The sequence below is a fragment of the Oncorhynchus masou genome, chromosome 10 (assembly GCF_036934945.1).
Source record: "Oncorhynchus masou masou isolate Uvic2021 chromosome 10, UVic_Omas_1.1, whole genome shotgun sequence".
Classification (NCBI taxonomy): Eukaryota; Metazoa; Chordata; class Actinopteri; order Salmoniformes; family Salmonidae; genus Oncorhynchus; species Oncorhynchus masou.
In genome coordinates, this window is record NC_088221.1 from 21,233,141 (window position 1) to 21,258,916 (window position 25,776).

General features: G+C 42.4%; 2 protein-coding genes across 9 annotated transcripts in view; one reads left to right on the plus strand and one right to left on the minus strand.

The window, feature by feature from the left end:
* Window positions 1-3,007: 3,007 nt before the first annotated feature.
* LOC135547314 (large ribosomal subunit protein uL2) lies at window positions 3,008-6,034 on the plus strand. 2 transcript variants are annotated; one of them, XM_064976197.1, is made up of 6 exons: window positions 3,008-3,059; window positions 3,864-4,006; window positions 4,141-4,282; window positions 4,448-4,666; window positions 5,165-5,280; window positions 5,452-6,034. In XM_064976197.1, exons 2-6 carry the CDS (start codon window positions 3,869-3,871, stop codon window positions 5,608-5,610), a joined length of 774 nt encoding a protein of 257 aa, XP_064832269.1. In that variant the 5' UTR covers window positions 3,008-3,059; window positions 3,864-3,868; the 3' UTR covers window positions 5,611-6,034. The 2 variants fall into 2 exon arrangements, with proteins under 2 accessions (XP_064832269.1, XP_064832270.1); XM_064976198.1 differs by having other exon boundaries at window positions 3,047-3,137.
* Window positions 6,035-6,078: 44 nt separating this feature from the next.
* The window catches only part of LOC135547313 (probable ubiquitin carboxyl-terminal hydrolase FAF-X), an 86,799-nt gene continuing 67,101 nt past the window's right edge, over window positions 6,079-25,776 (minus strand). For 4 of the 7 annotated variants that reach the window (XM_064976194.1, XM_064976193.1, XM_064976192.1 and 1 more), the window contains 11 exons: window positions 25,207-25,330; window positions 24,695-24,929; window positions 24,201-24,330; window positions 23,873-24,058; window positions 23,547-23,767; window positions 17,485-17,573; window positions 16,520-16,676; window positions 11,313-11,525; window positions 10,386-10,496; window positions 7,988-8,092; window positions 6,079-7,807 (listed from right to left, as the gene is read on the minus strand). In XM_064976194.1, coding sequence (XP_064832266.1) covers window positions 7,616-7,807; window positions 7,988-8,092; window positions 10,386-10,496; window positions 11,313-11,525; window positions 16,520-16,676; window positions 17,485-17,573; window positions 23,547-23,767; window positions 23,873-24,058; window positions 24,201-24,330; window positions 24,695-24,929; window positions 25,207-25,330 — 1,763 coding nt within the window. In that variant the 3' untranslated portion in view covers window positions 6,079-7,615. The remainder of the gene's footprint in view (window positions 7,808-7,987; window positions 8,093-10,385; window positions 10,497-11,312; window positions 11,526-16,519; window positions 16,677-17,484; window positions 17,574-23,546; window positions 23,768-23,872; window positions 24,059-24,200; window positions 24,331-24,694; window positions 24,930-25,206; window positions 25,331-25,776) is intronic. The other 3 variants (XM_064976196.1, XM_064976195.1, XM_064976190.1) reach the window with 1 other exon arrangement.

The following is a 25,776-nucleotide window of genomic DNA, read 5'->3' on the forward strand; positions in this document are numbered from 1 at the left end:
ACGCGCACAGGTACCGCGAGATAACACTATTTTAGAACAGACATCGCGATGTTCCAAATTTTGTACATTTCCGCGCGGAAATATTAATCTGCATTCTTTTTGCTCAGGTGAAGTGCGTATGATAGTAAAGTAAATAATATTGCTAATAGCAAGCATATTAAATCGTAGTAAACATCTATTATGATAGGACATAAGAAAAGGAGACAAGGTGAAGGACTGCCTAGCAATAGTTTTGATAAGACTTGGGTAGTTCGAAAATGATTTGTTTCAACGATTACATATAGTTAACACTTGCTATCAATAACTTTATGTTAATGTAGCTAGCTCGAAAATACATATTTTAGTGTTTAATATGTAATTAGCCAGGCCAGTTGGCTACACGTAACAGCGCCGCCCTATGGGACTCCCAATCACGGCTGGATGCGAAACCAGGTACTATAGTGATGCCTTTTGCGCTGAGATGTAGTGCCTTAGACCGCTGCGCCACTCAGGAGCCCAGGTCAGCATTCAGGACGTGTACTCCGAGCATGCGCTGACCAACTGGCAAGTGTTTTGTGTTGAAAGTGTTCTGACACTTTCAACCTTTCCCTGTCTCAGTCTGTAATACCAACATGTTTCAAGCAGACCACCATAGTCCCTGTGCCTGAGATCACTAAGGTAACCTGCCGAAATTACCACACACATACCCTCATATGCTGGCCCTCGCTTCATATTCGTCGCCAAACCCACTGGCTCCAGGTCATCTATAATTCTTTGCTAGGTAAAGCCCCGCCCTTATCTCAGCTCACTGGTCACCATAGCAGCACCCACCCGTAGCACGCGATCCAGCAGATATATTTCACCGGTCACCCCCAAAGCCAATTCCCCCTTTGGCCGCCTTTCCTTCCAGTTCTCTGCTGCCAATGACTGGAACAAACTGCAAAAATCACTGAAGCTGGAGACTATTGTCTCCCTCACTAACTTTAAGCATCAGCTGTCAGAACAGCTGACAGATCATTGCACCTGTACATATCCCATCTGTAAATAGCCCATCCAACTACCTCATCCCCATATTGTTATATATATATTTTTTGCTCCTTTGCACCCCAGTATCTCTACTTGCACATTCATCTTCTGCACATCTATCACTTCAGTGTTTAATTGCTACATTGTCATTACTTCGCCACTACAGCCTATTTATTGCTTTACCTCCCTAATCTTACCTCATTTGCACACACTGTATATAGATTTTTTTCTATTGTGTTATTGACCGTACATTTGTTAATCCCATGTGTAACTTTGTGTTGTTGTTTGTGTCGCACTGCTTTGCTTTATCTTGGCCAGGTCGCAGTTGTATATGAGAACTTGTTCTCAACTGGCCTACCTGGTTAAATAAAGGTGAAATATATATATATTTTTAAATAGACTGTTCTCTCTGCTACCGCACAGCAAGCGGTACCGGAGTGCCAAATCTCGGTTCAAGAGGCTTCTAAACAGTTTCTACCTGCAAGCCATAAGACTACTGAACATCTAATCAAATGGATACCCAGACTATTTGCATCCCCCCGCCCCCCCTTTTACACTGCTGCTCCTCTCTGTTATTATCTATACATAAGTCACTTTAATAACTCTACTCACATGTATACATTACCTCAATTACCTTGACTAACCGGTGCCCCCGCGCATTGACTCTGTACCGGTACCCCCTGTATATAGCCTCACTATTGTTATTTTACTGCTGCCTTTTATTTATTTGTTACTTTTATTTATTTTCTTTATTTGGTATTTTTCTTAAAGCTGCATTGTTGGTTAAGGGCTTGTAAGTAAGCATTTCACTGTAAGATCTACACCTGTTGTATTCGGCGCATGTGACAAATACAATTTGATTTGATTTCCCCCTTACCCTGCCAGGTCAGTACAGATAAGGAGAGGACAAAACACAGCAAGAACCTATTTTCTTACATGGCCTAATGCCTTCTTCAGACCCCTCTCTTGCTCTGCCACTCCCTCTCTATCTCTCTTCTAGCTCAGTGATATAAGGAAAGAACATGTCTAGAATAGTGTTATAAAACTGCAAATTTTTCTCGCTGCACCATGGCAAAATGTGTTGAGATTCAGGAAGTTAGCTGATTTCCAGACAAAAAAAGAGGCCGGTGCCCCGGGCCCCAAATGCGTTAGTCAGGCCCTGTGTTGAGGGGATCAGGTTAATCAGAGGTAATAGGCTGTGTGGCAGAGTTTGGCTGTGGAAGATTTGCATAATAGCAAGCCACACACAGGGATGAAGGGAAGCAGCAGGAGTTGGGAAGAAGAAATCATTGGCCGTGTTCCCTTAATCAGTCGTTGCATGCATCAACCAATGATTGCATGCCATGTCATTGACTGTGCGGTTGCGCACCAGATTGCTATACCATATGATGTGGTTTGCTGATGCGTAAAATACCTATCCAGGCATTGTAAGATATGGCATGCATCAGCAACATCTGAGCAGGAGAAAGAAAACCTTGTCTGTCCCACAGGTCAATCCTCCAGACCAGGCATTTGGCCTACCTCTTTTTGGGAATGTCAACAACCTTATTTAACCTGGCAGTGAACTCAGTGTTAAAAAAAAGTTTAAAAAGGGCAAAAAAATTGGGAAATTGTATGTGTTTAGATATTCATATTTTCTGAGGAGTTGAACATCGCTCTTTGTTATACTTTATGTTCTTTTTAGTACTACATTAATATTGATTACGATATTGTTGTGTTTAGTGCTTGCAAGTAAGGCATTTCACTGTACTTTTGTACATGACATTAACACTTGAAAATGAGTGTAATTACGGAGGTGAAAAGGAATTAAATCGTGAAGTTACATGATGAGACATCCATGGATGCGTCCTGCTCTGTACTCCGTGTGTGTAAAGCAATGGAAGCTTTATCAAACACAAATAGATGTCTGCTAATGATCTGCTGTCATCTGCTGGGCAATCTAATTCACAGCAGCAAAAAAAAAAAAACATGTGCCTACTGTTCCCATCAGCCCCACGGTATATTTCACCGGAAGAAATCGTCGGACTCTTCCTCTTTCCGTCATCGGGGTTTAGGTAGGGGAATGGCGATTTTATTCTCTTCACATTATCCGAGTTAAATCTGGTTTAAAATCCTATCATCCTCTCGAAAATGTAACTTGATCATATATAATAAACACTGCTAAGTATAGTCGTTTTATTATTTAAGCGACAAAATGTGATTATTGCGTTTCAATTCTTGGATGAGTGGTGTGTGTATGGGTGTGCAATGACATGGCCTGTCGTTTTGGTGTACCTTACAGTAGTTGGTCACTAGCCACTGGTAGCTCAATTTTCTAGTTCGGTGATTTGTTCAGACGTTCTGTATTTATCATGATCGTAGAGCCGCCGGGCAGTTGCTGAAGAATAGTTCACAATAGCTTTTACCCAACGTTTATGTGCATGGTTTCTAGTTGGATGAACTTGTATAGTGTAGTGAGTGTGTTGGCGTCTTAAGTTTTAGGGGTAGCTAACTAGTGTTGGCATGCTAGGAAAATCCGCATGATGGCTGGCTAGCAACCATACACGCAAGTGTATTGTCCCATTTATTATATACAGTTTTCAGTTACCAATTCACCTTTTGCAGCACAGGATCCATTCTTGATTTCAGAGTTCGTTGGTTAACTAGTTAGGAAGATACTGTACATTTCTTCAGTAGTTAACTGCGGCAAGTGGCAGGTATTTGTTGAGCAAATAAAAATAATAGCTACATAACGTTACACATTCATGAATGTGGCGTAACTTGCTATCATATAGGCTATTGCTAGTATATCTGTTGAACTGTAGAAATCTCTACTTTTATCCTGGCTCTAACGGAGTACTCTCAATTTTTCTTTCCAGTCACGATGGGACGTGTTATCAGGGGACAGAGAAAAGGTGCCGGCTCCGTGTTCAAAGCCCACGTGAAGCACAGAAAAGGTGCCGCTAAACTCAGACACATTGACTTCGCAGAACGTCATGGTTACATCAAGGGAATCGTAAAGGTAAGCGCTCTCACAACAGCTTTTGCTGTTAAAATGTTTTCTACAAAGTCCAAAGTTGCGTTTGCCGTGCATTCTTTTAGGTAGTTTATTTTGTGTAACATCCATCTGCTTTGGACCTGACCTTTGTCTCTCAGGACATTATCCACGACCCTGGTCGTGGTGCTCCCCTGGCCAAGGTGGCTTTCCGTGACCCCTACCGGTTCAAGAAGAGGACTGAGCTGTTCATTGCTGCTGAGGGCATCCACACCGGACAGTTCATCTACTGTGGCAAGAAAGGTATGGAATGGAGATTGACACGTACTTGGCAGCCTACGGGTTAACAACCCTGTGTCTAACACATTTTATGCTATGCTGGTTAGACGGCAGTTGTCATCTCTTTTAGGATCTCATCTCCAACTACAATGTGAATACCTGGTACCTTAATAAATGTTCCCTTCTCAGCTCAGCTGAACATTGGTAATGTTCTGCCTGTGGGCACCATGCCTGAGGGAACCATCATCTGCTGTCTGGAGGAGAAACCTGGCGACAGGGGCAAGCTGGCCAGGGCGTCTGGGAACTACGCCACAGTCATCTCCCACAACCCAGAGACCAAGAAGTCCAGAGTCAAGCTTCCCTCTGGCTCCAAGAAGGTCATTGCTTCTGCTAACAGAGCTGTCGTTGGTAAGAACACATGTTTGCTGATGCTTTCTGATTTAATGGGGAGAGGTGGATGCATGACCTACATTTTGATCTTTGACCTCAAACCCTGAGCTGACATGGTACAAATCTGTCGTTCTGCCCCTGAAAAGGCAGTTAACCCACTGTTCCTAGACCGTCATTGAAAATAAGACTTTGTTCTTAACTGACTTGCCTAGTTAAATAAAGGTAAAATAAAACATATTGTTTCTTATTAACTGGGTCCAATGTCAAGTTAACGACCTTCTCTTGGATCCTTGAAGTGTAAGGAATCTGCTCTGAATTCTGTATTTTGGATTGATTTGGTGACTGGTCATTTGTAGGCAGATGGTTAAGCTAGAGACCAGAAACTTAAGTGGCTACAATTCTGATTTGCTGTTAAGAATACGGGTCATCGCACGTGACATGGTTGCTTTCAGAGCATATTGCCTGGGTAGGAAATCCTGTCCAATGCTTAATGGTTCTCTCTCCTCTGGGCTTCAGGTGTGGTTGCCGGAGGTGGACGTATTGACAAGCCCATCCTGAAGGCCGGTCGTGCCTACCACAAATACAAGGCCAAGAGGAACTCCTGGCCACGTGTCCGTGGTGTGGCCATGAATGTAAGTGGACATAATCTTCTGCATATTTATTTTTGGGTAGGTTCAGGCATTTTCATCCATCCCTATGTTTAAGAATCTTATGTTCTACCTCAATCTCTGGAAAAAGTAATTATCTTCTCTGCACCTGGAGTTTGTAAATGGCCCTTTGCTAACATGTTTCTTCCTTTCTAGCCTGTTGAACATCCCTTCGGTGGTGGTAACCACCAGCATATTGGAAAACCCTCAACTATCAGGAGGGATGCACCCGCTGGTCGCAAGGTCGGTCTCATTGCTGCCCGTCGTACAGGCAGACTGCGTGGAACAAAGACTGTCACGGAGAAGGAGAACTAACTCCCTTTACAATAAAATGTTCCAAGGAAGCTGATCTATGACTCCTTTTGTAGCGCCAGTGTTTGTAACCATGGAGTTGGATACGAGGACAATTCGCTCTGTTTTTGGTAGCACTCATCTAGCAGTGAGGGTTACATTTTATAAAAGTGTAGTAGATTTGAGTGCGGTTGATGGGGCCGGATCACCGTAATTCGTCTGCTTAATGGCATTTATCCAAAGTACACATTTTGCTAATTGTTTTTCCCAACAATGAATTAAGACATGGTTAAAATAAGGGGAGCTTAATCATGGTATCACAAGGTCCGATTTAGTACGCTGCATTTTATAAGCCCAAGTTCAATACACTGCAAAGCATGTAAGATCCTGGCCATTTAGCTTTAGGCATGTCCTGAGCACCCAGAAAGTAAAGTTATTTTTCAATGTGCATCGTGTATTTGCATATATACAAAAGACAGTCAAGATTCCATGTTCTTTATCTGCTAAGGGCAATGCTTTTTTTATTTTATATTTCTGTGCACAAAACCTCCTGAAAGTTCACATCGCGACTGTAGCTCCAGAATTCAACGTCACACCATGGCCAAAACAAAAGTCGGCAAACTGGGCGCAGAACTCTGTTCAGTCAAAATCTCCATTAAAAATAACACGGACAAATGTTCCTCAAATCAAATAATTTTTTTGTGAAATACAACAAAATAAATTCTATAAAATAAGAGCAAAATATTTAAATATAATACGGTGTGCAGAATATTTTCATTTGCAGGAGTATTTGGTATTTGACAAATCCAAAAAATACACGGTTAAACTTACCAATTAAATACAGTATTTACTGATGTTTACGTTTAGCTCAAGTTGCAACATGACTAACCAGCCGATATCTTCTAACCCTACTGTGTTCCCATTCTCCCTGGAGGGAGAGGTCTCCGATGCTGCCGCCCGGTGAGCTCCATGAAAGAATGGTAGCGGTCGTCTAAGACTAGGCTCTACCAAAAAGATACAGAAGCAAACCACAGTCTAGTACACATCAGGTAGCCTGGCATAGCAAATCTGTTGCATATGTTTTTAATTTTCTCAATTCCTATAGATAAACTAAACTGACCGCCGAATGTGAAGTTGGAGGATTTTAACAATGAGCAATTGAAAAGCCACTTATTCTTACATTGGTTCAACAAGGGGTAGATGAGCATTAAAAAAGCCTAAAGGAAGTGTCCTCTAGGATGAAGGACGTCAGTTGGGATGACATTTCCCCTTGCGCTACGCTATTCTGGTGAGAAGCCATGCTAAATGTTACAGCATATTATCTATAGCTTCCGAAAGGATTGGATTACCAGAACAAAAATAAAAGGCAATGAGAGTGCCAGAACAATTTTGCCTCACTTTTTCACATCAACCAAAACACAGTAAAAGTTCACCCAACCATTCCATGTCTCACACTAAAACCCCAGCACGTGAGTTGATTTGGCATGGGTCAAGAGGTTGTCAAGGAGCTTAATATGTGTCCTCCTAAAGGTGAATGACCAGTAACTGATGTCAGACCAAATCGCACTGCTGCGCATGGGTGATAAAACAAAAAGGATTTCTCTTAAGCGTTTTATTTTTTTGTTATCTCCCAACAGCAAACCTGACAAAGTTACGCTATTGCGGGGGATTAATTTTTTGAACAGTCAAAACATGAACATATTATGTACACCTTTCCGTCATGTAGACAAGCGCATCAGCATCGTCAGGCCTGGGTCATTATGTTTATTACCCCACTGCTGTTGACAGCAGCCAGGCTCCAGTCTGCAGGGCATAAGAACCCAGGGGAGAGCACCCCCCCCCCAGACAGGCAGCACAGGAGCAGGCTGGAGGGGGAGAGACTCACAGTAGGGGCCTGGAGAGGAGCTGTGAAGCCTGGCCCTGCCCTGCCGTGCCCTTGAGGCCCCCGATCAGGAGCTCGGTCAGTCGACTGGAGGACGAGAGGAAAGAGAGCAGGACGATGGAGGCACAGCAGAGGGGAGGGCCGGTGTTACTCCTTAGGCGGAGCAGGGGCCAAGGAGGTGGTGGAGGGGACCTCCTCAGTGCTCTCCCAGTTGTCTTGTGCTTGTGGGCCTGTGCCGGGCGCAGGGCCTGGGGCAGAGGAAGGGACAGGGCGCTGGGGGTTGTTCATGTGCTGGGCAGCTGGGCCTGTGTACGGCTGCCCATGGGGGTGGTTGTTCTGCTGGGGAATGAGAAAACAATCCGTTTTTTGTTAAACTGATATGCGGTGGAACTTGACACAAAATGTCTGCCATAGGTTCTTCAATTGTTGAGAAGTCTCGGTTTACATGGCTCCTTAAAAGTCTATAATTATCATGCTGCTTCTACAATATAGTAGATATACAATATAGTGGGTGTGTACCTGCTGAAACTGTGTCGTAGTTCCCGGAGACAAATGAGGGTAGAGGGAGATGTCATCTGGAGGGGAGGTGTCCTGATCTTCTGGGGCTTCCTGGTCATCGGGCTCCTGGGAAATGAAGTCAAAGAATAGTTTTATTCCCAATGCATTTTTCTACCTAACACCAACATTCACACACAGCTCAAGTCTATGGACCCAATAGCAGACCTAAGAGTCTGTTAATATGCCTTTGCCTTGGATGGGAACGTTGTCCCACTTTAGCCTATTTTACCTGAATGAGATGAAAGCGAGGCACGTGCTGTGTAGGAGAGTGTGACAGCCTTGGATGTAATAATATCAACTGACAGAGGTATAAATAGAAAAGAGACTTTGTTATGTGAGTGGGTGTTATTCTCCGCTAGCGAGCTTCTCCACATTGTGGTGGGAGACATGCTTTTAACGAGCTCATGTTTCCATATAACACCAACGGGACTGGGGCCAGAGCTGTTCTTATAATGTTGATATGGGCTAATTTGAGGGGTCTAATACTAGATGCGAATACACTGGATCTGAGAAAAACTGAAGGATTTAAACACACTGCTTTCAGTTTGTTCGATCCATGATAGTTCTGTGGTGGTTAGGCCAGTGTTATCTTTAGACTAGCATCTTTGTGCTTGCATCAACTGGCCCTGTGTCTATCATGATTCGGTCTGCTTATAAAGACAGACTGACACACTACAACATCCAGCTGAACACATTACAACATGTGACCAGACAAACCAGGGATAGAGAACAGCTTGTGTGTTAGTCTAAGTGGGGTAGAGGTAGGTTGATGATATAACAAACTTATTGTACTGGAAATGTGCCTGAAAACATGCACTCAATACTACTACAGACCCCTATTGTAATCCTACAATAACGTGTGGGTAAAGTAGGTGCTGCCTATCGTCAATTAAACTTGTGCTCCAAAGACATGCTTTTTCTAAACCAGTGAATCCATCCGTCCAGGTTTATTATAAAATTGGACATGCATATAGATGGGTTACAATTCTAACTGTATGCAAGGCAAAGTTTCCGATAAAAACAATCGACATGGGCCTCCCGAGTGGCGCAGTGGTCTAAGGCACTGCAATGCTAGCTGTGCCACTAGAGATTCTGGGTTAGTGTCCAGGCTCTGTCGCAGCCAGCCGCGCCTGGGAGACCCATGGGGCGGCGCACAATTGGCCCAGTGTCGTCCGGGTTAGGGGAGGGTTTGGCCGGCAGGGATGTCCTTGTCCCATCGCGCACTAGCGACTCCTGTGGCGGGCCGGGCACAGTGCATGCTGACATGGTTGCCAGGTGTACGGTGTTTCCTCCGACACGTTGGTGCAGCTGGCTTAAGGTGAAGTGGGCATTGTGTCAAGAAGCAGTTGGGTTGTTTCTCAGAGGATGCACGGCTCTCGACCTTCGCCTCTCCCAAGTCCGTACGGGAGTTGCAGCGATGAGACAAGACTAACTACCAATTGGATAAAACGAAATTGGGGAGAAAAAGGGGTTTTAAAAAATGTATATATATATATATATTTTTTTTTAAATACGATCAACATTAAGACGTGAACTGTTCAATGAGTCCTGTTGATTAGCGATATATTAACACATGCCATTACATGGCTGATGCACAAACCACAGGTTGCCCCTATGTAGACCTAGTCTCAACACAAAAACATCACTTGAACACACAGTAAGTATACTACATGACATCAACACTAGGCTAGCACCTCATCATCCACTATAGCCAAGGCTAAGAGTTTTCAATCAGTTGTGTCATATGGCCAGTCACACTGCAGGTTGAGTTTGCTTTGGGGAGGAGGAACAAACAGTATTGATTGGATTAACAGTGTTACGTTGAGATGGAGAACCAATAAAACGTAAGGGAAGCCAGGAAGTCAGTGCTGCTTTAGGTAACCAATGGGACACTGCTACCGGACTGGAAAGAGGAAACGTTTGCTCTCTGTTTGCTGCTCATAGTTGGTGATGGTTCAACATTAGAATTCACCTGTTGGAGTTTGGCTCTATTAATTCTCTACTAGGATACATTTATCTCCAGTCTCTGCCTACGAACCTGGAGTTGGCTGCATTGTCACTTACTCAGTCACTTACACTTACTCAGAAAGGATTTTTTGGTAGAATCATTTGCACCATCACTAAATTTCAAAATCACTTTTGGGAGCAGCACGCAAACAGCCGAGCAGACATCTCATCACTGCCATCTGTTATTGTCCTGCTCCAATACTCCAGACTGTGTGTTGTTACTGCCCAGGCTACTCTCCTCGTGTCACTGTGCTAGTGGACAGCAGTAACATCGCCCTGTATGGAACATCTTGAGAGAAGTCAGAGTGGAGGAGGAGTAGGGTGGCTGTGGCGGTTATATATGAGGGCTTACAGTGTGCTGCTGTCCTGTTCCTTCCCCTGGCAAAAGCTGCTGTGGCGAGGACGATTTCCGCATGGCAGCATCTTCTTCAGACACCGCCTCACCGTGCTTCGTTAAGTGACACTAGTTTGAAATAGCATAATTGATATCATTGCATAATATATACAAGTGTCAATAAACGATGCTTTCAAGTGGATTTCTTCGTTTAAAAAAAAAACAGTTTTAAAGTAGCATATCATTTCATTTCTATCATATCGCTATTTATGATAAGGATCAATTAGGCTGAACATAATGTACACCGACTTCAGCAAATACAACTTTGTAACACAAATAAGGGAAATGATAGAAAAAAAGTATTGTAATAATGTTAGCTTACAATATATACTATGGGCGTATAAACTGGAAATAAAATGTGTCAAAAACTCAAAGCCCTTACCTATAGTAAAAACATGTATAAATTCTGAAGATTACAAAAATACTTAAGAAATAATTTCCCAGCAGATTAGTTTCCAAAATAACCTTTGCGCTAACTTGGAACTCTCAACTGTAGCTTTAAAAACATTCAGTTCCAGTAACACTTGAAAATACTTGAGACAGATGGTTAGCGTCAACATGTTAACAATACATCACAAAGAAAATGGTATAGTTTATGTATTGCTGCATATTGAGGTCCCACATAATCAACACGGCTCTGTTTTACAAATTCATTAACACTATTATTACAACAGGCAAGCTCCGCGTCTCCACATTACATCATTTTAACTCTGTAGGTCAAAATGATGCATCCTTCAAAAAGACAACACTTTTTTTGGAGGGACTTTCCAATACGGACCTTTCTCTACTTCAACTACTACCATTTCGGCCATGCATCCATGTTAGATACTACTGTATTACCTTTGTGTTGTGTGTGTGTGTGTGCATCATTGGTGTGAGTCTTACCTCCTCAGGGCAGAGTTCACAGGCCTTGGCCAGGGTCATGCGTGCGGAGTGCGAGCGCTCCAGGAAGTATCCGTTGGAGGTCTCGTTGCTCTGGACTGGGGGAGACCAGTTGTTGTAGGTGTACTGAGGGTTCCCTGTGTAGGGCCTCCTCTCCAGCTCGTCACCGAGCCACTCCACAGCCCACGTCCACTTACGCTTCAGGTCCCCGTTACTCTGGAGGACAGAGAAACACATACTATTACTAAGAGTGCTTATGAATGACCTTTTTCCTTCCGTTGCAATTCTGAATCCTGAAAATATGATTTCATTTTTAAAAATTAAATAAAAAGATCAATGAAGGGCTATTTACAGAATAAAATGACTCCTAGATTCAGACTAGAGATGGGCATTTGACATTCAATAAATTAATTAAGCCCTAATCTATGGGCAGGGGCACAGCCATGGGTGGGTCTTGTTGGGCACAGGCCCACCCCACTGGGGAGCCTGGCCCAGCCACTGGGGAGCCAGGTCCAGCCAAACAAAATGAGATTTGAGTCCCCCACAAAGGGCTTTTTTACAGACAGAAACACTCCTCAGTTTCTGGGCTCCCGAGTCACACAGTGGTCTAAAACACCGCATCTCAGTGCAAGAGGCGTCACTGCAGTCCCTGGTTCGAATCCAGGCTGCATCACATCCGGCTGTGATTGGGAGTCCCATAGGGCGATTGGCCCAGCGTCGTCCGGGTTTGGCCAGAGTAGGCCGTCATTGTAAATAAGAATTTGTTCTTAAATGACTTGCCTAGTTAAATAAAGGATACATTTATTTATTTTTATTTACAAAAACTCATCAGCTGGTCTCAGACGATCCAGTAGGTGAAATAGCTGGATGTGGAAGTCCAGGGCTGGCGTGGTTACACGTGGTCTGAGGTTCTGAGGCCGGTTGGACGTACTGTCAAATTCTCTAAAATGACGTTGGAGGCGGTTTATGGTAGAGAAATATACATTATTTTCTCTGGCAACAGCTCTGATGGGCATTTCTGTAGCCAGTATGCCAATTGCACCCTCTTTCAAAACTTGAGCTATCTGTGGCATTGTGTTGTGTGACAAAACTGCACATTTTCGAGTGGCCTTTTATTGTACCCCAGCACAAGGTGCACCTGTGTATTGAGCATGCTGTTTAATCAGCTTCTTGATAATCCATCCACCTGACAGGATTGGCATATCTTGGCAAAGGAGAATGCTCACTAACAAGGATGTAAAGAAATTTGTGAGAAATAAGCTTTTTGTGTATGGAACATTTCTGGGATATTTTACTTCAGCTCATGAAACATGGGACCAACACTTCACATGTTGCGTTCATATTTGTGTTTAGTATAGAACACAAGGCCTGTATTTTTAGAATACATGTCCCGCAATAAAAAAATAAAATTTAAATAAATCACATTTATCTATAGGCCTATACCAACAATGCCTAATTTGTCTAACCATTACAGATAAATCGTAATTGCTCAACTGCCCCATATATACACAGTGTACAAAACAATAGAAACAGCTGCTCTTTCCATGACATGGACTGTCCAGGTGAACCCAGGGGAAAGCCACGAGCACACCTCTTAAAACCACTTCAATCAATGAATGTAGATGGGGGGAGGAGACAGGTTGAAGAAGGCTTTTTAAGCCTCGAGACAATTGAGACGTGGATTATGTATGTGTGCCATTCAGAGGGTGAATGGACAAGACAAAATATGTAAGTGCTTTTGAACAGGGTATTGTAGTACTTGCCAGGTGCACCGGTTTCAGTGTGTCAAGAACTGCACCGTTGCTGGGTTTTTCACGCTCAACAGTTTCCTGTGTGTATTAATAATGTTCCACCCAAAGGACATCCAGCAAACTTGACAACTGTGGGAAGCACAGGAGTCAACATGGGCCAGCATCCCTATGGAATGCTTGACACCTTGTAGTCCATGTCCTAACAAATTGAGGCTGTTCTGAGGGCAAAAGAGGGTGCAACTCAATATTAGGAAGGTGTTCCTAATGTTGTGTACACTCAGTGAATATTCAGTCAATAAATAAGCAAGTGCCATTTACAGATACACTATGCAGAATTCGCTACGCCATTTCCTGGTTGTTAAAATTAGAATAGTTAGCCTAATTCGAGTTTGTGAGACAAAACAAGCAAGTATAGTGTATCAAAATGTTTACTTATTAAGTATTCAACCCCTTTGCTGTGGCAAATTGAAATATGTTCAAGAGTACAAATGTGCTTAACAAGTCACAATAAGTTGCATGGACTCACTGTGTGCAATAATAGTTTTTTTTTTTTTTTTAATGACTACCTCATTTTTGTACCCCACACACTCAGTGATCTGTGAGGTCCCTCAGTCGAGCAGTAAATTTCAAACACATACTCAACCACAAAGACCAGAGGTTTTCCAATGCCTTACAAAGGGTACCTATTAGTAGATGGGTAAAAAATAAACAGCAGACATTGAATATCCCTTTGAGCATGGTAAAGTTATTAACTACACTTTGGATGGTGTATTAATACACCCAGTCACTACAAAGAGACAGGCATCCTTCCCAACTCAGTGGTCGTAGAGGAAGGAAACTGCTCATGGATTTCACCATAAGGCCAATGGGGACTTTAAAACAGTTAGTTTAATTACTGTGAAATTAGAAAACTGAGGATGGATCAACACCATTGTAGTTACCCCACAACAGTAACCTTATTGACAGAATGAAAAGAAGGAACCATGTGCAGAACAAAAATATTCCAAAACATGCATCCTGTTTGCAAAGTGTTATGTTTGGGGCAAATCCAATAAGATATTACTGAGTACCACTCTCCATATTTTCAAGCATAGCTGTGGCTGCATCATGTTATGGGTATGATTGTAATCGTTAAGGACTAAAAAAAAAAGAATAAAAAGAAAAGAAAAAAGAAAGAAACAGAATGGAGCTATGGGGTTGAGATCTGGAGACTGGCTAGGCCACTCCAGAACCTTGAAATGCTTCTTACGAAGCCACTCCTTCATTGACCGGGCGGTGTGTTTGGGATCATTGTCATGCTGAAAGACCCAGCCACGTTTCATCTTCAATGCCCCTGCTGATGGAAGGAGGTTTTCACTCAACATCTCACGATACATGGCCCCATTCATTCTTTCCTTTACACGGATCAGTCGTCCTGGTCCCTTTGCAGAAAAACAGCCCCAAAGCATGATGTTTCCACCCCCATGCTTCACAGTAGGTATGGTGTTTCTTTGGATGCAACTAAGCATTCTTTGTCCTCCAAACACGACGAGTTGAGTTTTTACCAAAAAGTTAAATTTTGGTTTCATCTGACCATATGACATTCTCCCAATCTTCTTCTGGATCATCCAAATGCTCTCTAGCAAACTTCAGACAGGCCTGGACATGTACTGGCTTAAGCAGGGGGACACGTCTGGCACTGCAGGATTTGAGTCCCTGGCGGTGTAGGGTGTTACAGATGGTAGGCTTTGTTACTTTGGTCCCAGCTCTCTGCAGGCCATTCACTAGGTCCCCCCGTGTGGTTCTGGGATTTTTGCTCACCGTTCTTGTGATCATTTTGACCCCACGGGGTGAGATCTTGCGTGGAGCCCCAGATCGAGGGAGATTATCAGTGGTCTTGTATGTCTTCCATTTCCTAATAATGGCTCCCACAGTTGATTTCTTCAAACCAAGCTGCTTACCTTTTGCAGATTCAGATTCCAAGCCTGGTGCAGGTCTACAATTTTGTTTCTGGTGTCCTTTGACAGCTATTTGGTCTTAGCCATAGTGGAGTTTGTAGTGTGACTGTTTGAGGTTGTAGACAGGTGTCTTTTATTTTTTTATTTTACCTTTATTTAACCAGGCAAGTCAGTTAAGAACACATTCTTATTTTCAATGACGGCCTGGGAACAGTGGGTTAACTGCCTGTTCAGGGGCAGAACGACAGATTTGTACTTTGTCAGCTCAGGGGTTTGAACTCACAACCTTCCAGTTACTAGTCCAACGCTCTATACTGATAACAAGTTCAAACAGGTGCCATTAATACAGGTAACGAGAGGAGGACAGAGGAGCCTCTTAAAGAAGAAGTTACAGGTCTGTGAGAGCCAGAAATCTTGCTTGTTTGTAGGTGACCAAATACTTATTTTCCGCCATAATTTGCAAATAAATTCATTAAAAATGTGATTTTCTGGATTTTCTTTTCTCATTTTTTCTGTCATAGTTGAAGTGGACCTATGATGAAAATTACAGGCCTCATCTTTTTAAGTGGGAGAACTTGCACAATTGGTGGCTGACTAAATACTTTTTGGTCCCACTGTATACAGACGTTCCAACTTTGTACATTCTGCCCGTTCTTTGGATCTTCTAAAAATGGATGAACAACTCCACATTGAACACTGCATGGTGATTAATTACGGCCGCAACATCGGTTTGGTGAGTAGGCCTATGCTTAATGATTCTGATGAAAAAATGCTCTTTGTCTTAATAAACAAATGTTTTAGTGTATTTAAGTGTGGACCTGTCTATGTTTAGGGGGGTTATAGCCTAGACTAACAAACTATATACTAGCAGTTCGCAAAGTAGCCTAAGCGGAAAATAGACGGGACGCAATTATTCCAAAACTGCTGCACGTTATTGGAACACATTTTCCTACTTCAATCAACCAGTCCATTTTGAATTTTTGATAAAGCTGTAGTCATTTGGCAAGGAATGTAGCTTGTGTATCCCATCAGTTAAATATGTTTTCCATAGGCATTTATTTCTGTAAGCCAAACAGGATCTTGGGTGTGCACTCAGCACGTGTGTGTGTGTGTGTGTGTGTGTGTGTGTGTGTGTGTGTGTGTGTGTGTGTGTGTGTGTGTGTGTGTGTGTGTGTGTGTGTGTGTGTAGGGAGCAGTCGGAACGCAATTGAGTGAATGACACACGGAGGAGCAAGGGAATTTAGGGAGAAAAATTGTGCAATGCTTGGCTTGGTCTCTTTTTTGTTATGCCCCGCAAATGCACAAATGGAACACTAGAGTCAAAGCAAATTAATGTCGTCTTCAAGACAAAATGTAATTTGCCCGTTCGGGCAGCCACAATGCACATTCCACTAAATAGTTTGTGTTTGAAAACATTTAGATCTTTGGTTAAAGATGGAGCTTTGAAGTCGGTTTGAGTACTAGATGACTCATGCCCATCCCTAATTCAGATGGTAGCATAGTGTAGTTGTGTCTCTTATACCTGTAGTATCTGGTAGGCCACAGAGCAGTTGCTGAAGAGGGCTACCATGCACTTGATACACTGGTAGGCCCGTTTCTGGTAGTGGTTCTTGGAGCGCTGGATGGTGTCAAATAGGCCATCCCTGTCATCTGGTATACCCTTCAGCACGTTGTGGATCCTACACAACCAAGCAGGGAGAGAAAAAACAGAGCAGGGATGATGATGTTGGCACAACAGAAAATCAACCAGAGACGAAATTCCAAACAGGGAAACCAGTCATTCCTAGAGGGCCACAGGGTGTGCCATTTTTTATCCCAGCCCAGCACTAAGCAGTCTGATGAGTTGAATCAGATGTGTTGACATTAGAGCTGTCAAACAATTAAAATAATTACAAATTAAGGTAATTAGTTAATCACAAATTTTGAATTTGCTCAAATTTGGCCCTCGATAAAGATTGATTCTATTTTAAAAGCAATGCATTGAATTACAGGAAAACTATGCTTTGATTGTAATGGATGGAAACACAAAAGTATGTGTTAATAGCATTTTCAACATAAACACCAAAAAAAGTCACTAACATACAATGCTCCCATTGCTTAAGTAGGCCTACTCCCTCTTATCAATGCACACACACACCCTCTTATCAATGCTGGTTGGTAGCTAGCTAGCGAACATGACTAGCTAGCTAAACAATGTTATAAAACCAAAAAAAATTGTGTCCTGCGAGTAGGTTAAAAAAAGCTTGCGATAGGCGCACAAATCTGCAGCAGAGAAAAAAAAAAACTTAGCTCCGGTAATATTGTGCATAACTTCGACATGATTTTGGCTAGAGGCACACGGTCTTCATGTCACATGTTAACGCATGATAAACTTTGACAGCCCTAGTTCACACTAGGTTGGGACAAAAATCCTGAGTCCACTGAGTGACCCTTTCCAGATCAAAGTGAGGAGCAAAGATATGATGCTGCCCCCCGGGTCTGACCTACCTGTGAGTCTGCCAGGAGTCCTCAATGAGCAGGATCTGAAGCAGCAGGTCCAGGTAAGGCCTCAGCTCGTAGGTGTACGAGTACGCCACCTGGGGGATAACAAAACACACACTATCAATAAGATCTAGCACACATCTTATTAACGGAAATTTGTCCAATATGAAGACATAAGGACCAGTCGGAGAAATTGATTGTAGGAGGAGGAGACTTGGGGCTTCTGAGATGCAATAGTTTCCCACCTCCTTATTGTATGGGACACTTCTAAATGTGACTTTAGAGGCCATGCATTTCAATACTCACCTTTAAAACAAACTTAGGTGAAAAGAGTTCATCTTAAAAAAGGAAATAGAGGAACGAACAGGACAGATAGATCGTTTTTATTGCTAACAGAGGCACAGAATAAGTTAGAAAACAAAATTAAAACTGAGGTATCAAGTGTAATATATTATACAACTAACGCAAATTGGATGGAATATGGGGGAAAATGCATCAAATTATTATTTTTTATTTTTTTACCTTCAACATAGAAATGCTAACAAAAATAATTTACAGAAACTTGTTACGTATGATGGAGTCATCCATGACTCAGCAAACAATATTTTGAAAGAGGAGGCACAGTACTTTAAACATAAGTTTTCATTTCAGTCTCCTCCAACTCCACTAACTGAAGTTAATTGTAAGGATTTTTTCTATTAATAGTGTAAAATGAACAGCTATACAGAAAGACTCATGTGAAGGCCTAATTACAGATGAGGAACATCTAGATGCAATTAAAGCCTTCATGTCTTGAAAAACTCCAGGGCTGGATTGCATACCAGTTGAGGTGTATGAAATATTTTTTGATGTACTCAAAAGATCCGTTATTAAAACATGTTTTAACCACTATTACTGAAACAGGACCCAGATGGTAAATATGAAGATCCAGTCCACCTTAAAAACTGGAGACCCCTTACACTTCAGTGTTGGGATGCCAAAATCTATGCAAAATGCATGGCGCATAGAATTAAAAAAGGTATTGTCGGATATTATTTATCCTAATCAGACAGGTTTTTTTTTTACATACATTGGAGATAATATTAAATAAGTACTGGAAATAGAACACTAAGACAAATCTGGGAAACCAGGCCTGGTATTCATAGCCGACTTTGAAAAGGCCTTTGACAAATATATATAAATGCCTGGACTATTTTAATTTTGGGTAAACGTTATGTATAGTAACCCCAAGTGTAAAATAGTAAATAATGGTTACTTCTCAGAAAGTATTAAATTGTCAACAGGAGTAAAACAAGGTTGTCCACTATCTGCATATCTATTTACTATGGCCATTGAAATGTTAGCTATTAAAATGAGAACCAACAATAATATCAAGGGGCTAGAAATCCAGGGCTTAAAAACATAGGTGTCATTGTAAGCGGACGATAAATGTTCTTTTAAATCCGCAATTTGGATCCCTGCACAGCCTCAGAGGATCTCGATCATTTTTCTAACCTCTCTAGATTAAAACAGAATTATGATAAGTGCACCATATTACATTTTGGATCACTAAAAAAAAGTAAAAAATTACATTACTGTGTAGTTTAACGATGGTGAAGTGTATTCATATCCCAAAAGAAATGAATTCTCTCACAGCAACTCATTTTAATAGAAAGTTTGCCAAATTAGATAACATTATGATACCATGGAAAGGACAACACCTGTCTATTTGTGGAAAAATCACCCTGATTAATTCTTTAGTCATATCCCAGTTTTCCTATTTTCTTAAGGCCCTCCTACACCGAACGGCTTGTTTTTTTTAAATTAAATGAGCAAAAAAATATTCCACTTTATTTGGAACGGCAAGCCAGACAAAATTAAACAGGCATATTTATATAAGTAATATGAATCCGGAGGGCAGAAATTACTAAATATGAAAGCATCAGACCTCTCACTAAAGGCTCACAAAATACAAACTGGTTCTCTAGCAGATTAGTAACAATGGCTCACCCAGTGTTCAAGACTGGACTTCTTCCCTTTATTCTGATTACGTCTCACTTTCAGTTATTTGAAAATAAAAAATTCACAACAAGCCATAGAAAGCTGGTTGCAATTTCAGTTTACTCCACCAGAAAAAACAAACAAATATTATGGTTAAACTCAAATATACTAATTGATAAAAATGTTTTTAAAGCAGTAATCTTTGTAAATTATATCATAAATAGGACTGGTGGTGTTGTCAGACATGCAGTTAACAAAAATATATGGAAATGTCTGCTCTACCCAAAAGTTGCAACCAACTATTGGCCCTGCACTAAAAATACCAACATTTCCTCAATCTAGACACAATACCCCCATTTACATAAGTATTCAGACCCTTTACTCTGTACTTTGTTGAAGCACCTTTGGCAGTGATTACAGCCTCAAGCCTCCATGGGTATGAGGCTACAAGCTTGGCACACCTGTATTTGGGGAGTTGCTCCCATTATTTTCTGCAGATCTGCTCAAGCTCCGTCAGGTTGGATGGGGAGGGTCACTGCACCGCTATATTCTGGACTCTCCAGAGATGTTCGATCGGGTTCAAGTCCTCTGGCTGGGCCACTCAGACATTTAGACTTGTCCCAAAGCCACTCCTGCGTTGTCTTGGCAGTGTGCTTAGGGTCGTTGTCCTGTTGGAAGGTGAACCGTCGCCCCAGTCTGAGGCACTGAGAGATTTGGAGCAGGTTTTCATTAAGGATCTCTGTACTTTACGCCGTTCATCTTTCCCTTGATCCTGACTAGTCTTCCAGTCCCTGCCGCTGAAAAACATACGCACAACAAGTTGTTGCCACCACCATGCTTAACCTTAGGGATGGAGCCAGGTTTCCTCCTGACATGATGCTTGGCATTAAGGCTAAATAGTTCAATCTTGGTTTCATCAGACCAGAGAATCTAATTTCTCATGGTCTGAGAGTCCTTTAGGTGCCTTTTGGCAAACTCCAAACTGTCCACTCTATGATGAAGGCCTGATTGGTAGAGTGCTGCAGAGATGGTTTTCTTTTTGGAAGGTTCTCCCATCTCCACAGAGGAACTCTGGAGCTCTGACAGAGTGACCATCGGGTTCTTGGTCACCTCCCTGACCAAGGGCCTTCTCCCCCGATATCTCAGTTTGGCCGGGCGGCCGACTCTTGGAAGAGTCTTGGTGGTGCCAAACTTCTTCCAATTAAGAATGTTGGAGGCCACTGTGTTTTTGGGGACCTTCAATGCAGCAAAATGTTTTTGGTACCCTTCCCCAGATCTGTGCCTCGACACAATCCTGTCTCAGAGCTCTACGAACAATTCCTTCGACCTCATGGCTTGGTTATTGCTCTGACATGCACGGTCAACTGTGGGACCTTATATAGACAGGTGTGTGCCTTTCCAAATCATGTCCAACCAATTGAATTTACCACAGGCGGATCCCAATCAAGTTGTCGAAACATCTCAAGGATGATCAATGGAAACAGGATGCACCTGAGCTCAATTTCGAGTCTCATAAGCAAAGGGTCTGAATACTTATGTAAATATGGCATCAACAAATGTGCAAAAATGTATAAAAACCTGTTTTCGCTTAGTCATTATGGGGTATTGTGTGTCAATTGATAAGGAGAAAAAATGTAATCCATTTTAGAATAAGGCTGTAACGTAACAAAATGTGGAAAAGTCAAGGTGTTAGAATACTTTCCGAATGTACTGTATATGGGGGATACAAACATCCCACCTCTGTAGATTTTGATTAAAAGAGAATCACTAGATCACTTGTTTTGGTACTGTAGCTCGTTTTTGGGTGCAGATTCAGAAATGGGAAAAAAAAAAAATCGCAACATTTACTAACTCTGCATATAGCACTGCTGGGTTATTTGAAAAGTCATAGTCAAATTGATCAATAATATAATTATACCCAAACATTTGTATCTTTAATTTACAATCAGTATAAACTATGAGAATAGAAAGGTTCAGAACCTTTGTGAAACATCACAGTGGGAAAATATATTGCAGCTAGAAGTCCAAACTGGATGGTCTTCAGAGATAGAAGGGAGAAGTTGAGGGTAGCTGAAGGCTGGGACTAAAAACAAACAAAAGATGACCAATGTAAAATATAGTATCCGGAAAATGTACATAGTAGGTATAAGCTGGAAGTAGAAGCCTAAGTATTGTTGTCCATTAGCTTACTCCAATTACAGTTGGGGTGGTAGGTTTAAGAGAAAATAATAAAGGAGGGAAATATATTTTAATTTTTTTTTTTTTTATAATATACACTACCGTTTAAAAGTTTGGGGTCACATAGAAATTTCTTTTTTTTTTTTTTTTAAGAAGAGAAAAGCACATTTTTTGTCCATTACAATAACATCAAATTGATCAGAAATACAGTGTAGACATTGTTAATGTTGTAAATGACGATTGTACCTGGAAAAGGCAGATTGTTTATGGGATATCTACATAGTCGTACAGAGGTCCATTATCAGTAACCATCACTCCTGTGTTCCAATGGCACATTGTGTTATCTAATCCAAGTTTAGCATAGAAAACCTTTTGCAATTATGTTAGCACAGCTGGAAACAGTTGTTCTGATTAAAGAAGCAATAAAACTGGCCTTCTTTAGACTAGTTGAGTATCTGGAGCATCAGCATTTGTGGGTTCGATTTCAGGCTCAAAATGGCTAGAAACAAAGTACTTTCTTCTGACTCTCGTCAGTCTATTCTTGTTCTGAGAAATGAAGGCTATTCCATGCGAGAAATTGCCAAGAAACTAAAGATATCGTACAACGCTGTTTACTACTCCCGTCACAGAACAGCGCAAACTGGCACTAACCAGAATAGAAAGAGGAGGGGGAGGCCCTGGGCAAGAGGATAAGTACATTAGAATGTCTAGTTTGAGAAACAGACGCCTCACAAGTCCTCAACGGGCAGCTTCATTAAATAGTACCCGCAAAACACCAGTCTCAACGTCAACAGTGAAGAGGCGACTCCGGGATGCTGGCCTTTTAGGCAGGGTAGCCTAGTGGTTAGAGCGTTGGACTAGTAACCGAAAGGTTGCAAGTTCGAATCCCCGAGCTGACAAGGTACAAATCTGTCGTTCTGCCCCTGAACAGGCAGTTAACCCACTGTTCCTAGGCCGTCACTGAAAATAAGAATTTGTTCTTAACTGACTTGCCTAGTAAAATAAAGGTAAAATTAAATTAAAAATTAAAAAGAGTTCCAGTGTCTGTGTTCTTTTGCCCATTCTTAATCTTTTCTTTTTATTGGCCAGTCTGAGATATGGCTTTTTCTTTGGAACTCTGCCTAGAAGGCCAGCATCCCAGAGTCGCCTCTTCACTTGGATCAGTTAACACAACGTGCCATTGGAACACAGTAGTGATGGTTGCTGATAAATGGGCCTCTGTACACCTGTATGTAGATTGTCCATCATTTTTTCTCTCCAAATCTGCCGTTTCCAGCTACAATAGTAATTTTCAACATTAACAATGACTACACTGTATTTCTGATCAATTTGATGTCATTTTAAAATGGACAAAAAAAATGTGCTTTTCTTTCAAAAACAAGGACATTTCTAAGTGACCCCAAATTTTGAACAGTTGAGTATATATTTACAAAAAAAGATACGGGGGATTGGAAATGATGCAGACAATTACAGTGATAGAAGCCACAATCTATCTGCAATATTAAAGCTGACCAACCCCCTAAAAATATATATACTTATATCTGTATAACCTGTCTAGTTTGTGTGTGTGTGTGTGTGTGTGTGTGTGTGTGTGTGTGTGTGTGTGTGTGTGTGTGTGTGTGTGTGTGTGTGTGTGTGTGTGTGTGTGTGGTCTTGCTCTTCTACCCACGTGGGAACCTGAAATCCCCAAAAGTCCCCACAAGGATAGGAAAACAAGGGAAATTATCCCTTGTGGGGACTTCACACGCCCCTACGAGGACAAAAGCTAAGGGGTTAGGTTTAGGGTTCGGTGTTAAGTATAGGGAAAATAGGATTTAGAATGGAAATAAATTGTAGGTCCCCACGAGGACAGAAAAACAAGTGTGTGTGTGTGTCCGTCCATCTGTGTTTTCACCAGTTTTAACACTTACCTGCCAGAGCAGCTCTGATAGTACAGTGGAGGAGAACTGGGGGTTTTCCCAGCAACTGAAGCGCAGCAGCTTGACCGTCTCCTCTGAGTTGCTGCAGTCCTCAATGATCTTTTTCACATAGCTGGTCCTTACGAACAGGATCTCTCCCACCAGCTGCTGCACGGGCATCACCGGGGTGGTCTGGTTGGCATCACCGTACGGGTTAGGGAGAGGGGGGTTACCTGGATGTAGAGAGAGAGGAGGACAATGAATATGACTCAAGTGTTACTGGTTCGTCTTTGTCCGTTGACCATAGGTCACGACCCCTCATCCCTGAGTGAGCTCACCATTGATAGAGGACTGCATGCGCGCGGCCACGTCACAGCAGCGCACCAGTTGGGAGACTACGGTGTACAGTTTGCCTAGTTCAGCATACTGGTACTTTATGGGTGGGCCAGGACCCTCGTCTAGAGCCACCAGCATGAAGGTAGCTGGGACACTCAGCTTCAACAACTGGGTCTTCTCTGCCAGCCCTGGAGAAAGTTGGGAGGGAGGGTATAAGGAAGAGAAGGAGAGCGAGGAAAGAAGAGAAATTAATAGCCAGTGAGCCATACTCTTCCTCAAGGGGTTGAGAGAGCAGGTGTGTATGGCAAGCTGTGTGTGTGTGTTCCTTACCCAGGTTGGCATACATAACGAAGAGGTTGAAGTACTGCTGCAGGTGTCGGCCGTGCTCTGACACCTCTCTCCTGAGCAGGTTCAATACAGTCCTCAACAGGTGGTCACTGAGACTCAGGTTATCACATGCCTGACACACACACACACACACACACACACACACACACACACACACACACACACACACACACACACACACACACAGAGACAGAGAGAGAGAGAGAGAGAGAGAGAGAGAAAGAGAGAGAGAAAGGGAGTGAGGGGGAAGTTAAAACATATTCCACAAGAACAGAGAAAAGTTGCTTTGTATGGGGTAATGCTCAGTATGCATGAAATGGGGGGTAACATTTGAAAACAGAAGCTGAAAACAAGAGTTCTTATTGGACAATTCCAGGTAGTACCTGCTCTGTTTCAAAATGTTTCACCCGTTTCATGCCTACTGAACACCATCCTGATAGTTTGTGTTTTAGGAATAGGAGAACCAGCCCATTCACCTGTGGTTGGGTGGAGGCTCCGACAGGAGAGGCAGTGGGGGAGGGGCAGGGTCCGTCTTGCAGGGAGAAGTGTGCAATGAAGACGATGAGTTTGGCAAACGCGCCCCGGACCTCGGCACTGGGGCACTCCAGCAGGTACTCGGAGAAGCGGTTGGTGTAGGCAAACAGGAAGTTGTGTGCAAACCAGTAGCGTACATTCTTACTGTGTCTCAGCAGGACGCAAAGTGCATCATACCTGGGGATGGAGAGAGAGAGAGATACACACATGTGATTAGAGAAAGGGGAGAGGAGAGAGGGATGCGTCAATGGATGAAAGAAGCAGGGGTAGTTTCAGAAGGGGAGAGAATGATGCAAGGGAGAGTGGAGATAAAGAGTGAGGATGAGAAAGGGGAGACTGATGAGACAGGGATAGAAAGGAATAACAAAACAAAGAATAACAAAACAAAGATCCTTCACTCAGGTCAACATCTGAACACAGGTCAAAGTTGAAAGGTGAGACAGACAGTACTCACCAGTCACTGGCGGGCCCCCTCACTACTTTCTTGGTGTGGAACCCAGTGCTGAATAGGAACTTAGCAGCCAGCTGAACACTAATCATAGCCATCTCCTCCGCCTCAGGCAGTAGATGGTCTTGTCCTGATTCAACCAAACAACATAAACATTGCTTCAGACTTCAGTCACAAATTAACATTAAAGTTCCAAATGGAACATTTCAATGAAAAAAGGAAAGAAAATTCATGTTTCTTCTCTAAATGCAAATTAGTGAAGGATTAAGTTGGTATTGAATAATATTCAGCAAGAGACTATTCCTGAGCTTCACAGAGCAAAATATTTCAATTTCAAAGTTAATGTGTGAGTCAGTCACTAAAGCCGAATCCGAGAATCTCATCACTGTTCAAATAGAGCCGTATGACCTAATTTGCTGCTTACTCCTAAATGAGAGGCTGAAATTGGGGACATTGACGAGAACAGTTGTCCGTTTACACACAAGACACTAAAAAGAAACAAACACATCCTAACAAACCTCTCCCTCCTTCACACACACACACACACACACACACACACACACACACAAGCAATTC